Genomic DNA, 13,992 nt, shown 5'->3' with positions numbered 1-13,992 from the left:
GAGAGTGTGAGAGAGAGAGAGTGTGAGAGACAGAGAGTGTGAGAGAGAGAGAGTGTGAGAGAGAGAGAGAGTGTGAGAGACAGAGAGAGTGTGAGAGAGAGAGAGAGTGTGAGAGAGAGAGAGAGTGTGAGAGACAGAGAGAGTGTGAGAGACAGAGTGTGAGAGAGAGAGAGAGTGTGAGAGACAGAGAGAGTGTGAGAGAGAGAGAGAGTGTGAGAGAGAGAGAGAGTGTGATAGACAGAGAGAGTGTGAGAGACAGAGAGAGTGTGAGAGACAGAGAGAGTGTGAGAGACAGAGAGAGTGTGAGAGACGGAGAGAGTGTGAGAGACGGAGAGAGTGTGAGAAAGGAGAGAGTGTGAGAGACGGAGAGAGTGTGAGAGACGGAGAGAGTGTGAGAGACGGAGAGAGTGTGAGAGACGGAGAGAGTGTGAGAGACAGAGAGAGTGTGAGAGACAGAGAGAGTGTGAGAGAGAGAGAGTGTGAGAGACAGAGAGAGTGTGAGAGACAGAGAGAGTGTGAGAGACAGAGCGAGTGTGAGAGACAGAGAGTGTGAGAGACAGAGAGAGTGTGAGAGACGGAGAGAGTGTGAGAGAGAGAGAGTGTGAGAGACAGAGAGAGTGTGAGAGACAGAGTGTGAGAGACAGAGAGAGTGTGAGAGACAGAGAGAGTGTGAGAGACAGAGAGAGTGTGAGAGAGAGAGAGAGTGTGAGAGACAGAGAGTGTGAGAGACGGAGAGAGTGTGAGAGACAGAGAGAGTGTGAGAGAGAGAGAGAGTGTGAGAGACAGAGAGTGTGAGAGACGGAGAGAGTGTGAGAGACAGAGAGAGTGTGAGAGACGGTGAGAGTGTGAGAGACAGAGAGAGTGTGAGAGACAGAGAGAGTGTGAGAGACGGAGAGAGTCTGAGAGAGCGTTGGCCTCTACTGCCTTCTGTGGTAGAGAATTCCAGAGGTTCACCACTCTCTGGGTGAAGAAATTCCTCCTCATCTCTGTCCTAAATGGCTTACCCCTTATCTTTAGACTGTGACCCCTGGTTCTGGACTCCCCCGCCATCGGGAAGATCCTTCCTGCATCTAGCCTGTCTAGTCCTGTTAGAACTTTATAAATTTCAATGTGATCCCCTTGGCGAGGTGACCAATATGTGGGGCGTTTTTTGCATTGCTTTGGGCGGCCAGATCACCAACAACGATGAGTCAGCCTACAGGGAGGAGGTCCAGCATCTCGTGAAGTGGTGCGCCGACAACAACCTGGCCCTTAACACCAAGAAAAGAAAGGAAATAATCGTGGACTTCAGGAAGTCCAAAGGCGGAAGTCACACCCCCATCCACATCAATGGGGCGGAGGTGGAAAGGGTGGCCAGCTTTAAGTTCCTCGGAGTCCACATCACGGAAGACCTCTCCTGGTCCCTCAACACCTCCTCTCTGGTGAAGAAGGCCCAGCAGCGCCTATATTTCTTGAGGAGGCTGAAGGGATGTAATCTGTCACCCCCGATCCTCTCTAACTTCTACCGCTGCACTATAGAGAGCATCCTGACAAACTGTATCACGGTATGGTACGGCAGCTGTAGCTCCCATGACCGGAAAGCCCTGCAGCGGGTAGTCAAAACTGCCCAACGCATTACCGGCACCCAGCTACCGACCTGCCTACGGAGGGCATGGTCCATCATCAAAGACCCTACCCACCCCAGCCACAGTCTGTTCGCCCTCCTACCATCTGGAAGACGCTACAGATGCATTCGCACCCGTACGACCAGATTTAGGAACAGCTTCTTTCCCAGGGCTGTCATCCTACTGAATTCCACAAATAAACACTAAAGCCTGCACATCTGCCGATGCACTTTATTATGGTCATATTTATGCTAATATATATGTACAAATGTATGTTGAAATGTTTAAGTGTCCTAATCCAAATTGTACACTCTCGGGAGCCGCAAGCCTACATTTCGTTGTACTGCACTTGTGCACTAACAATGACAATAAAAGTTGATTTGATTTGATTTGATTGATTTCTCATGTTCGAAACCGGCGTTCAACAACAACAACAACAACTTCCATTTGTACAGCGCCTTTAACGTAGTAAAAAGTCCCAAAGTGCTTCACAGGAGCCTAATCGGACAAAATTTGACACCGAGCCACGTCAGGAGATATTAGGGAAGGCGAACAACAGCTTGGTCAAAGAGGTTAGGTTTTAGGGAGCGTCTTGAAGGAGGAGAGAGGGAGGCGGAGAGGTTTAGGGAGGGAATTCCAGAGCTTGGGGCCCAGGCGGCTGAAGGCACGGCCTGTCCCCAGCTTACATCAGCTAATTCAGTATACATTGCCCCGATGCATTCTCCATCGCTCTAGCTGTTCGAGTGGTGTCAACACGATTTGCCCGCTGTGGCCAGTGTAAATGAGAAATGTTTAAAAAAGCAGGGAGGGAACCTTCACCCTGTGTCGCTACACTTACCGCTCGGGGTGCGGGGGTCGGGGCGGGGTGGGTGGGTGGAGAGGGAGACAGAGAGAGATATAGAAAGAAGAGAGAGAGATAGAGAGAGAGGTAGAGAGATAGATAGAGAGTGAAAGAGAGATAGAAAGATAGAGATAGAGAGAGATAGAGAGAGGGAGATAGAGAGATGGAGAGATAGATAGAGAGATGGAGAGATAGATAGAGAGTGATAGAGATAGAGAGAGAGATAGAGAGAGGGAGATAGATAGATACAGATAGATAGCGAGAGAGAGATAGAGAGATAGATAGAGAGAGGGAGGGATAGATAGAGAGATAGATAGAGAGAGAGATAGAGATATAGAGAGATATATAGAGCTAGTGAGAGAGAGCTAGAGAGAGAGTTGGAAATAAATAGAGAGATAAATAGAGAGGTAGAGAGATAGAGAGAGAGATAGAGAGAGACAGATAGAGAGATAGAGAGCGAGAGATAGATAGAGAGATAGAGACAGATAGATAGAGAGATAGAGAGACAGATAGATAGAGAGATAGATAGAGATAGATAGAGACAGATAGAGAGAGATAGAGAGATAGAGACAGATAGATAGAGAGATAAATAGAGAGAGTAGAGAGATAGATAGATAGATAGAGAGATAGATAGAGAGAGATAGAGATAGATAGAGAGATAGACAGAGAGAGAGATAGTGAGAGATAGATACAGAGATAGATAGAGAGAGATAGAGAGAGAGAGATACAGAGATAGATAGAGGGAGATAGATATAGATAGAGATAGATAGATAGAGAGAGATAGAGAGATAGAGATAGATAGATAGAGAGAGAGAGACAAACACACACACACCTATCACAGTAAAAGACCAATCTTAGCATGAAATCCTTGTGCATCTCAACCTGGAATAGCCAAGGACTATGCTCTTCTGTGCTTGGACTGAAGAGCAGGACCCCAGAGTTCCTAGATGAAATCAAAGATCTGGACATTATCGTTTTGCAAGAAACCTGGTGTAGAGGAGAAGGGCCCACTGGTTGTCCCCCTGGGTACACAGAGCTGGTGGTCCCTGTATTGATTTGTATGTGGGTTCAATGACGACACATTGATGAAAAAAGAATGTCTTTTAATCTAAAGTCTGTTCAACTCAGTTAACAGCATTACAGGAGACACCATCTTAGAGATCCATCTAAAAACGAAACTAAAACTAAACTGTCTCTCTCACATGCCCTCTGCTGGTAAGGCATAAATAATCAAACAGGCAAATATGCTGGTAAGGCATAATAATCAAACAGGCAAATACCATCACTATTTGCTGATATCATTACATCTCCCTTTCTTAAAACAAAAGTATTTTACTTTTATCTAACAACATGTTTTCTTTGTATTACTCTGCATTTTAACTGTAACACTTAATGAACTTACATTATCATTATCAAGGTTTTTTAACCTTGTTTTGTGTGTTCACATGAAATATGTAAATACACTAGAACTTGAAGAGAGAATAAGATAACATTACTTCCTTCTATAACAAGAGTCCTTAAACTTGCTCAATGAGTCTCTCAGGAGGCTTCACGCGTCTTGAGGATTTTCCGATTGATTGTCCTTGAATCTGAGTTGTTGCCTCAGATGATGATTTCTCAGCTGTGTGATCAGGTTGTTCAACAGTATCAGTCTTTTGACCTGCTGTGTCTGGTCCCATGAGAAGATCCCGACGATTTCTTCGCAGAACAGCACTCTCATCTGTCTGAATGGTGTATGATCTTGGTTGAACTTCACTCAGGACAGTTCCCTTCTGAGTCCATATGTTTGTTTTGTCTTTGAACCTTACTTGGTCACCAGTGTGGAGTTCAGGTAGGTTTTGTGTTCCTCTGTCATAGTAGTACTTTTGCTTTTCTTTCTGTTGTTCTTTGAACTTCCTCACTTTCTCCCCCTCTTTTGTTTTCAGGAGGTTCTCCGGGATGGGTAGGTTTGACCTTAGCAGACATCCCATAAGGAGTTGGGCTGGTGACATACCACACTCGAGCGGCGTTGTGCGGTATACAAGCATGCTCTGGTAGAAGTCAGTTCCACTGTCTTTCGCCTTGTACATCAGTCTTTTCACTGTCTGGACCGATTTTTCCACTAGTCCATTGGACTGTGGAAAGTGAGGACTTGACGTTGTGTGGACAAAGTCCCACTCTTTGGCAAAGTGTCGGAAACTTGCATTGTAAAACTGGGGTCTGTTGTCTGTGAAGACCTCGCTTGCCACGCCATGTCTGGAGAATATGGCTTTCATACATGTTATCACAGCATCTGCAGTGGTGGTGCACAGTCTACAAACCTCTGGATGCAGGGAGTAATAGTCTGTGACTACAAGATAGTCCTTCCCTTGACATACGAATAGGTCAGCGCCTACCTTCTGGTAAGGTCTGTCTGGCGCTGGGTGTGGCTTTAGTGGTTCTACCGGATTGCTTGCTCGATATTTCAGGCATATTGTGCAGTTTGACACCTCATTTGTCACATCTTGGTTGATTCGTGGCCAGTACATCACCTCTCGTGCTCTTTTCTTACACTTTTCGATTCCCAGATGTCCTCCATGGATCCTTTTTAGCATCTCTTTTCTCAGACTCTTTGGGATAACTATTTTACTTCCTTTGTAGATGATGTCTTCGACCACTGATAGTTCCGCCCTGCAGTTCCAGTACTCTGCCATGTCAGGTGAGCAGTCTTGCTTCATGTTGGGCCATCCATCCAAGATGCTTTTCCTCAGTCGTCTCATTGTTTCATCTTTGTTTGTCTCAGTCTTTATGAGCTCCATTTTTGCATCTGCTATGGGCAGTGCACTTGTGATCATGTCCACGTAGGCGTTCACTTTTTCATCCATTTTGGTGTTTGCGGGCTCACTTGGGTCAACAGCTCTGGACAACGTGTCTGCTGTATACATCAGCTTACCTGGTGTGTACGCAACATTCAGTGTATAGCGTTGCAGCCTGATCATCATTCTTTGTATTCTAAGCGGACAGCTATTTAGTGGCTTTTGGAACAATGCAATCAAGGGCTTATGGTCAGTCTCTACACTGATTGCTTGTCCTGACACAAACTGGTGAAATCTTTCACAGGCGTATGTGATGCTGAGCAGCTCCTTTTCTATTTGAGCATATCGCGTCTCCGCGTCTGTCATTGAGCGCGATGCATATGCAATAGGTTGCCAGTAGTCATATTTTTGCAGAAGAACGGCACCGAGCCCACTCTGTGATGCATCTGATGATATCTTGATGGGTCTCGCTGGGTCATAAAACCTCAGAACTGGTTCCTCTGTGAGCAGTTTCTTTAGATCGCTCCATGACTTCTCATGCTCATGATTCCATTTCCATTCTATGTTCTTTTCAGTTAGTCGTCTCAGTGGCGCCATCTTTTCTGAAAGGTTGGATATGAATTTACCCATGTAGTTGATCATTCCATTAAACCTCTGCACGTCCTTTTTGCATTGTGGCTTTGGCATATTCTCAATGGCGGACACCTTTCTGGGATTTGGTCTGATGCCCTCACTGCTAAGGATATCTCCCACGAATGTCAGTTCTGTCACCCCGAGCTGGCATTTCTCTCTATTCAGCTTCAGGTTTGTTTTCCTTGTTGCTTCCAGCACTTTTTTCAGTCTCTCGTCATGCTCAGTTCTCGTGGTTCCCCATACTATGATGTCATCCATTGATGTATCAACTCCCTCCAGGTGCTCATAGATCATATGGATAGTTTTGTGATACACTTCAGGAGCTGAGGCAATGCCAAATGGTAACCTTAGGAATCTGTATCTGCCAAATGGACTGTTGAACGTGCACAGTCTTGAACTTGCCTCGTCCAGTTTCATCTGCCAAAATCCTGATGATGCATCTAACTTGCTGAAATACTTTGCATTTGCAAACTGTGACATGATTTCCTCATGTGTAGGAAGCTTGAAGTGCTCTCTCTTTATTGCTCTGTTTAGATCTCTTGAATCCAGGCAAATTCTGAGCTTTCCATTCTTTTTGTCCACAACGACGAGGGAACTCACCCACTCAGTTGGCTCATCTATCTTCTGAATCACGTTCAGGCTTTCCATCCTGTCCAACTCTGCCTTCAGTTGCTTTTGAAGTGCAAACGGAACTTTTCTGCATGGATGTATGACCGTTGGCATACTTTTATCTACTCTGATCGTGTGTTCTCCTGGAAGGCAGCCTAGACCCTGAAATAAGTCATTGTACTCTTTCATGAGTTCATCATAGACTGTCTCTCCTTCGCTTTCCACAATGAGGACTCTCTTTACCAGGTTCAGTCTCTCACAGGCTATTAAACCTAGTATGGCTTGCACATCCTTTGGCACCACGATTAATGCTAGCGTGTGCTCTCTGTCCTTGTGTGTCACTTTGACAATGCATCTTCCTTTCACTGGTATATCAGTACCTGAGTATCCTGTCACTTTCACTTTTATTCCATGTATCTTTGGTCTGGGTCTAATTTTCTTAAAATCAGTCTCTGATATCACATTAACTTGTGCTCCAGTATCCAATTTAAATGGAATGTGTATGTCATTCACTTTTAGTGTCAACATCCAGTCTCTTTTTTCTTCTTTGTTTTCAGACACAACATCCACATAGAACTCCTCTATCTCGCTTTCATCTACTGTATGGACCTTGCTTTGTTGCGCTTGGTTCTTACAGCAACGGGCATAATGGTTGTTTTTGTTGCAACTATTGCATGTTTTACCATATGCTGGACACTTTTTTGGTGGATGCTGTGTACCGCATCGACTACATGACTTTCAATTGCCCCTTTCATTTTTGTTCGCTGGCCACGCCTCTTTTTTCACATTGGCGCTCTTTTTGTTAAACGGTTTGTGTCCGTTCTTTCTCACTGCATCCACGTTGCAGCTACTGTCACTGAACAGCTCCTTTGCCTGCAACTTCACAGTCTCTGTAGCCCTACACAGTGCTATGGCTTTTCCCAGGTCTAGATTTTGCTCTCTTAGCAGTCTTTCCCTTAGACCATTATCTGGAATACCACACACCAGTCTGTCTTTTATCAGCGAGTCTGTCAGTCCTCCAAATTCATATGTTTTGCTTCTGTTTCTCAGTTCAGTCACATACTGATCAATAGTCTCTCCCGTTTTCTGTACACATGTGAAAAATCTGTGCCTCTCAAATGTCACGTTACGTTTAGGTATACAGTAGGCCTCAAACTGTTCCATTATTTTATCCAGCTTCATTTTGTCTCCATCAGCAGCGAATGTGAAGTTATTATACACCTCCAACGCTTCATCACCCACGACATGTAAGAACACTGACGCTTTCATTTTATCACTTTTCTCGTCAGCTCCGATTGCCGCTAAATACAACTCCAAATGTTGTTTGAATCTCCTCCAATTTTCAGCCACATTACCTGTCAACTGAAGCTTCGCCGGTGGGTGTAAACCTTCCATTTTTCACTTCGTTAGCTATTCTCCAATGGTAAGTAACGATGTTCTCTTTTGGCTTGCTAATATGTGGAGAGCTGATTTAACCAGATTTTTCCTCTTCATCTCTTTCAATCACTTCTGACACCATGTATTGATTTGTATGTGGGTTCAATGACGACACATTGATGAAAGAGAATGTCTTTTAATCTAAAGTCTGTTCAACTCAGTTAACAGCATTACAGGAGACACCATCTTAGAGATCCATCTAAAAACGAAACTAAAACTAAACTGTCTCTCTCACATGCTCTCTGCTGGTAAGGCATAAATAATCAAACAGGCAAATATGCTGGTAAGGCATAATAATCAAACAGGCAAATACCATCACTATTTGCTGATATCATTACAGTCCCCTCTAATAAACTGCCAGGAGTAACCCAGGGCAGAGACTCTGGAGGCATACTGATTTTACATTGAATTTATAAAAAAGGGCGAAAACCACTTATGGCTCAAGATTAAGAAAGACATCATTTCTAGCATGCAAAATGTTTTCATTTGCGCAATCTATATCCCCCCTATAGAATCCTCGTACTTCAAAGAGGACACCTTCTCCAACATTGAGAGGGAGATTAACCATTTCCAGGCCCAGGGGAACGTGTTGATCTGTGGTGACCTCAACTCAAGAACTGGTGAAGAACCAGACTTTATCAGTACTCAGGGGAATAATTACATATTTGGGAATAACCATTTTGATCTCCCTTTTCATTCACACAGGAATAACTACGACAAACAGACAAATGCAAACGGAAAACAGCTCCTGCAGCTCTGTTAAAGCCTGGGTCTGTACATTGTCAATGGTAGGTTCAGAGGAGACTCCCTCGGAAGATCGACCTATTCTTCACCTCTTGGCATCAGCACCGTAGACTATATGATTACAGATCTGGACCCATCCTCTTTCAGAGCATTCACAGTCAAATCACTAACACCACTATCAGATCACAGCCAAATTGCTGCGTATCTTAAAAGGACAGAAACAACCAACACAGAAACACAGCCCAGTAAGCTGTACAACATTAAAAAATCCTACAGATGGGCCCAAAACAGCACGGAAAAATACCAGAAAACAATTAGCAGTCAATCAACTCAATCTCTCTTGGACACCTTTCTGGAAAACACATACACTCACAATAAAGAAGGCGTAAACCTGGCAGTGAATAACCTAAATAATATTTTTGATAATTTGGCATCAATGTCGAACTTGAAATATCGCAAGAGTAAACACAAAACACAAAACCACGAAAAATGGTTTGATTCAGACTGTCATAACATGAGGAAAAAACTCAGAAAAATATCAAACCAAAAACACAGACAACCAGAAAATGAGGAATTACGCCTTACTTATTGTCAGGCACTAACACAATACAAAAACACACTCAGAACCAAGAAAGAACAGTATATTAAGAATAAACTCAGCTCTATTGAGGAATCTATTGATTCTAATTGTTTCTGGAATGCATTACACAAAAAGCAACACGACGAATTGCCCATTCAAAATGGAGACACATGGGAAAACCATTTTGAAAAATTATACCAGAAAAACACACTAAGCCCAGAGCAAGATGAAATATGTAAAGAATTGGAAAAGCTAGAACCGGCCATAAAAGATTACCAAAACACGTTAGACTCCCCAATAACTGAAAAAGAGCTATTTGAAAAATTCAAGGACCTGCGACCAAGAAAAGCTTGCGGTGCAGATGGCATCCTAAACGAGATGATTAAACACACTGATGATAAAATGAAATTGGCTATCCTAAAACTCTTCAACTTGGTTCTGAGTGTCGGTTACTTCCCTGATATCTGGAACAAAGGACTCATAACGCCCATATACAAAAATGGAGACAAAGTTGACCCAAATAACTATTGAGGCATCTGTGTGAACAGTAACCTGGGGAAGGTATTCTGTAGTATCATAAACCAAAGATTTATAAACTTCCTTGAGAAGCACAATGTCTTGAGTAAAAGCCAAATTGGATTCTTACCAAATTATAGAACATCGGATCATATTTTCACCCTACACACCCTAATTGACAAACATGTTCACCAAAACAAAAGCAAAATTTTTGCCTGCTTTATAGATTTCCAGAAGGCTTTCGATTCTATTTGGCATGACGGTCTATTCTTAAAACTTATTGAAAGTGGTGTAGGGGGAAAAACATATGATGTAATTAAATCAATGTATACAAACAATAAATGTGCAGTTAAAATGGGAGACAAACAAACAAAATATTTCTCACAGTGGCGTGGCGCAGGGCTCGCCTATCTCACCGACACTCTTTAATATTTACATAAATGAATTGGCAAAACTACTTGAACAATCTACAGCACCTGGCCTCACCCTATATGACTCCAAGGTTAAATTCCTCCTCTATGCAGATGACCTGGTTCTGCTCTCACCAACTGAGGAGGGTCTACAGCAGAACCTGGATCTGCTAGAGTCGTTCTGTCAGACCTGGGCCCTGACAATAAACCCCCAAAAAACCAAAGTTCTTGTGTTCCAGCAAAGATCCAGACATCAGGGACCCAGAATAAACTTCACACTAGGAGCAACTAAAATTGAACAAACTACAAATTACACATACTTCGGCTTAAAAGTCAGTTCTACGGGAAATTTTCAATTGGCTGTGAATGAACTGAAAGAGAAAGCAAAAAGGGCTTTCTATGCCATTAAAAAGTCAATCCAAATAGAAATCCCAATTGGCATTTGGCTCAAAATGTTTAAATCAGTAATTGAACCAATTGCACTCTATGGCAGTGAGGTGTGGGGACTGCTAACACAACAAGAATTTGCAAAATGGGACAAACACCCAATTGAGATCCTACATGCAGAATTCTGTAAAAGTATCCTCCGGACTCAGAGGAAAACCGCAAACAATGCATGCAGGGCAGAACTAGGCCAATATCCACTACTAATTAATATCCAAAAAAGAGCCATCAAATTTTGGAAACACCTAAAAATGAGCAACCCCCACTGCTATCATTACGAAGCCCTGAAATGCCAAGAGATGATCATAGAGAAGAGTCCCCTCAGTCAACTGGTCCTGGGACTCAGTGAAGTAACTACTAACGCTACTAATAATAATCAGCCCCAGGACAGTGACATCATAGCACAGAGAATTTGACCCAACACAATTATCACTAAACAAAAGGAAAAATACTTGACATATTGGACAGAAACGACAAAAACCCAAAACAAACTCGATTGCTATTTGGCCCTAAACAGACAATACACCATGGCTGAATACCTGACCATGGTAAAAGATAGCAAACTGAGAAAAACCTTGACAATGTACAGAGTTAGTGAGCATAGCCTGGCCATCAAAAAAGGCAGACACAGGCAGACCTGGCTGCCCAGAGAAGACAGGATATGCTCTCACTGCAGTCAGGGAGTGGTGGAGACAGAGCTGCACTTCCTCACAACTTGTGGAAACTATCAGGACATAAGGGGGAATTTCTACCCAAAATTCATAAAAATATGCCCTGAATTCAAAAATTTGAATGACCACCAAAAGCTCCCATATCTATTAGGGGAACAGAGAAAATGCGTAACGTTAGCGGCAAACTATGTCACAGCTTGCCATAAGCAGAGGGACAACCAGTGGTCAGTAAATCTAAGAAAAAATTATATGCATATTATATGTGTGTATATTTATGTATACATGGGTATATTTGTCTATACACTGTATGTCTAGATCTGCGTTTATGTGTTCAATCATACATGTTTTTCTGTGCTTTGGCAACATAAGATGTATCTTGTCATGCCAATAAAGCAAATTGAATTGAATTGAATTGAGATAGAGAGAGATAGATAGAAAGAGAGAGCTAGATTGTCTTGCTCCCTGGCTCAGTGGGCAGCACTCTTGCTTCTGGGTCAGAAGGTTGTGGGTTCAAGTCCCACTTCTGCAAAAATCCAGGTTGGCACTCCAGTGCAGTGCTGAGGGAGTGCTGCACTGTCGGAGGTGCTGCCTTTTGGATGTGACGCTAAACCGAGGCCCCGTCTGCCCTCTCAAGTGAACATAAAAGATCTTGTGGCACTATTTCGAAGAAGAGCAGGGGTGAGTTCTCCCCGGTGTCCTGGCCCAATATTTATCCCTCAACCAACATCACTAAAACAGATTCTCTGGTCATTATCACATTGCTGTTTGTGGGATCTTGCTGCGTTCAAATAGGCTGCTGCATTCCCCACATTACAACAGTGACTACACTTCAAAGAGTGCTTAATTGGCTCTAAAGCGCTTTGGGACATACGGTGGTCGTGGAAGGCGCTATATAAATGCAAGACTTTCTTTTAATTTGACCTGTACCGTTGGAGAGCTGAGCAGGACTGAAGTACACAGCAGCACGTTAACCAGATGCAAACAGCTGCTTGAACCGCCCGGAATGGTCGGCACGCTTAAAAAGGTTTAAGCGGTGCTTTTGTAACTGACATCGTATGGTAATAGCAATTGGTTTGACCCGATAGCAGTGGCTGTGCGGGGTAAGCGGGGGGGGGGCGGTGGTTGGGGGGGTGGGGGGGGTTGGGGGCGGGTGGGGGGGGTAGGGGGGTGGTGATGGTGGTCGGGGGGTGGTGGTGGGTGGGGGTGGTGGATGGGGGTGGTGGTTGGGGGGGTGGTGGGTGGGGGTGATGGTTGGGGGGGTGGTGGGTGGGCGGGGGGTGTGGGTGGGTGGGGTAGTGGACGGTAGTGCCATGGGCATTGCTGTCACCTCGGTTTCAGACAGAGATGTAACTCTTACCCAGCCTTGCCTCCAGCTTCCATGTGATTGGCCAAGGTGACATCATTTGACCAGACATCGAACTGCCACTTGCGGAGCCCCAGGACCCCGCAGTGCACTCGGCCGCTGTGAATCCCCACTCGCATGTTCACGTTCACCCCCGTCACCTCTCGCACCAGACTGGAGGGGGCAAAGCAGAAATTATTTCAAATGGGATGCATCACATTCATATTTCCTACATTGCCATTCGGGTGGTTGACATATTCATTTCAAAAGCACCCTTTGAATGTTTTAAAAAAAAAAAGTCAGAGCATTGAGAAGTTCAACTTTTTGGAGGTAAAAATGGAGAGATCATATCTAAGGAAAGAAAGGTGTGCATTTATATAGCGCCTTTCACTACCTCAGGACGTCCCAAAGCGCTTTACAGCCAATTAAGTACTTTGTTTATTGAAGTGTAGTCACTGTTGTAATGTGGGAAACGCAGCAGCCAATTTGCGCACAGCAAGCTCCCACATACAGCAATGTGATTATGACTAGATATTCAATTTTAATGACATTGGTTGAGGGATAAATATTGGCCGGGACACCGAGGAGAACTCCCCTGCTCTGCTTCGAAATAATGGCCGTGGGATCTTTTACGTCCACCTGAGAGAGAGCAGACGGGGCCTCAGTTTAACGTCTCATCCAAAAGACGGCGCCTCCGACAGTGCGGCACACCCTCAGCACTGCACTGGAGCGTCAGCCTGGATTTTTGTGCTCAAGTCTCTGGAGCGGGACTTTGAACCCACAACCTTCTGACTCAGAGGCGACCCATTGAACCACGGCTGTTAAAGGTGGGGGGACAATGCTTTCTGAAAAGGGTTGTTGAAGGGGTTAAGGTTTCTGGGACAGGAATGTTGCTGATGAAACTTGCAATGATCTTTGTGGAAATTACAATCCTGTTTGAGTTTTATGCGATAAACGAATTAAATTTCGGCCAATGTCTTTGAGTGCAAAAATAATGGTCTAGAAATTTAGGCGGGCCCATTTTCGTGGGTGCGGAAAACAATCCCCATGCCTGAATGGTGAGGCCTACGGCGCCACTGATACTGGGCCTCAGGTCTCAGTTACAATGAGTCGGTGAGCTGCGGACAACAACAGTCAGTTCGCAGGTGAAGCACGATTGAAGAATTTTAAAATTCTCATCCTTGTTTTCAAATGCCACCATGGCCTCGCCCCCCTCCTCCCTACCTCTGTAACCTCCTCCAGCCCCGCAACGCTCTGAGATCTCTGCAATGCTCTGAGATCTCTGCAATGCTCTGAGATCTCTGCGCTCCTCCAATTCTGGCCCTTTTGCACTTCCCCAATTTTAATCGCTCCACCATTGGCGGCCGTGCCTCCAGCTGCCAAGGCC

At 44.4% G+C, this 13,992-nt stretch overlaps 1 protein-coding gene across 1 annotated transcript in view; it reads right to left on the bottom strand.

The window, feature by feature from the left end:
* The window catches only part of adcy5 (adenylate cyclase 5), a 328,357-nt gene that overhangs the window by 138,142 nt on the left and 176,223 nt on the right, over window positions 1-13,992 (bottom strand). The window contains exon 6 of the mRNA XM_085986826.1: window positions 12,621-12,779. Within this exon, the coding sequence (XP_085842952.1) occupies window positions 12,621-12,779 (159 nt within the window). The remainder of the gene's footprint in view (window positions 1-12,620; window positions 12,780-13,992) is intronic.

The sequence above is a fragment of the Somniosus microcephalus genome, chromosome 4, assembly GCF_052327205.1.
Source record: "Somniosus microcephalus isolate GS21.2 chromosome 4, FLI_Smic_1.0, whole genome shotgun sequence".
NCBI lineage: Eukaryota > Metazoa > Chordata > Chondrichthyes > Squaliformes > Somniosidae > Somniosus > Somniosus microcephalus.
This window is presented reverse-complemented; position numbering and strand designations above follow the sequence as displayed.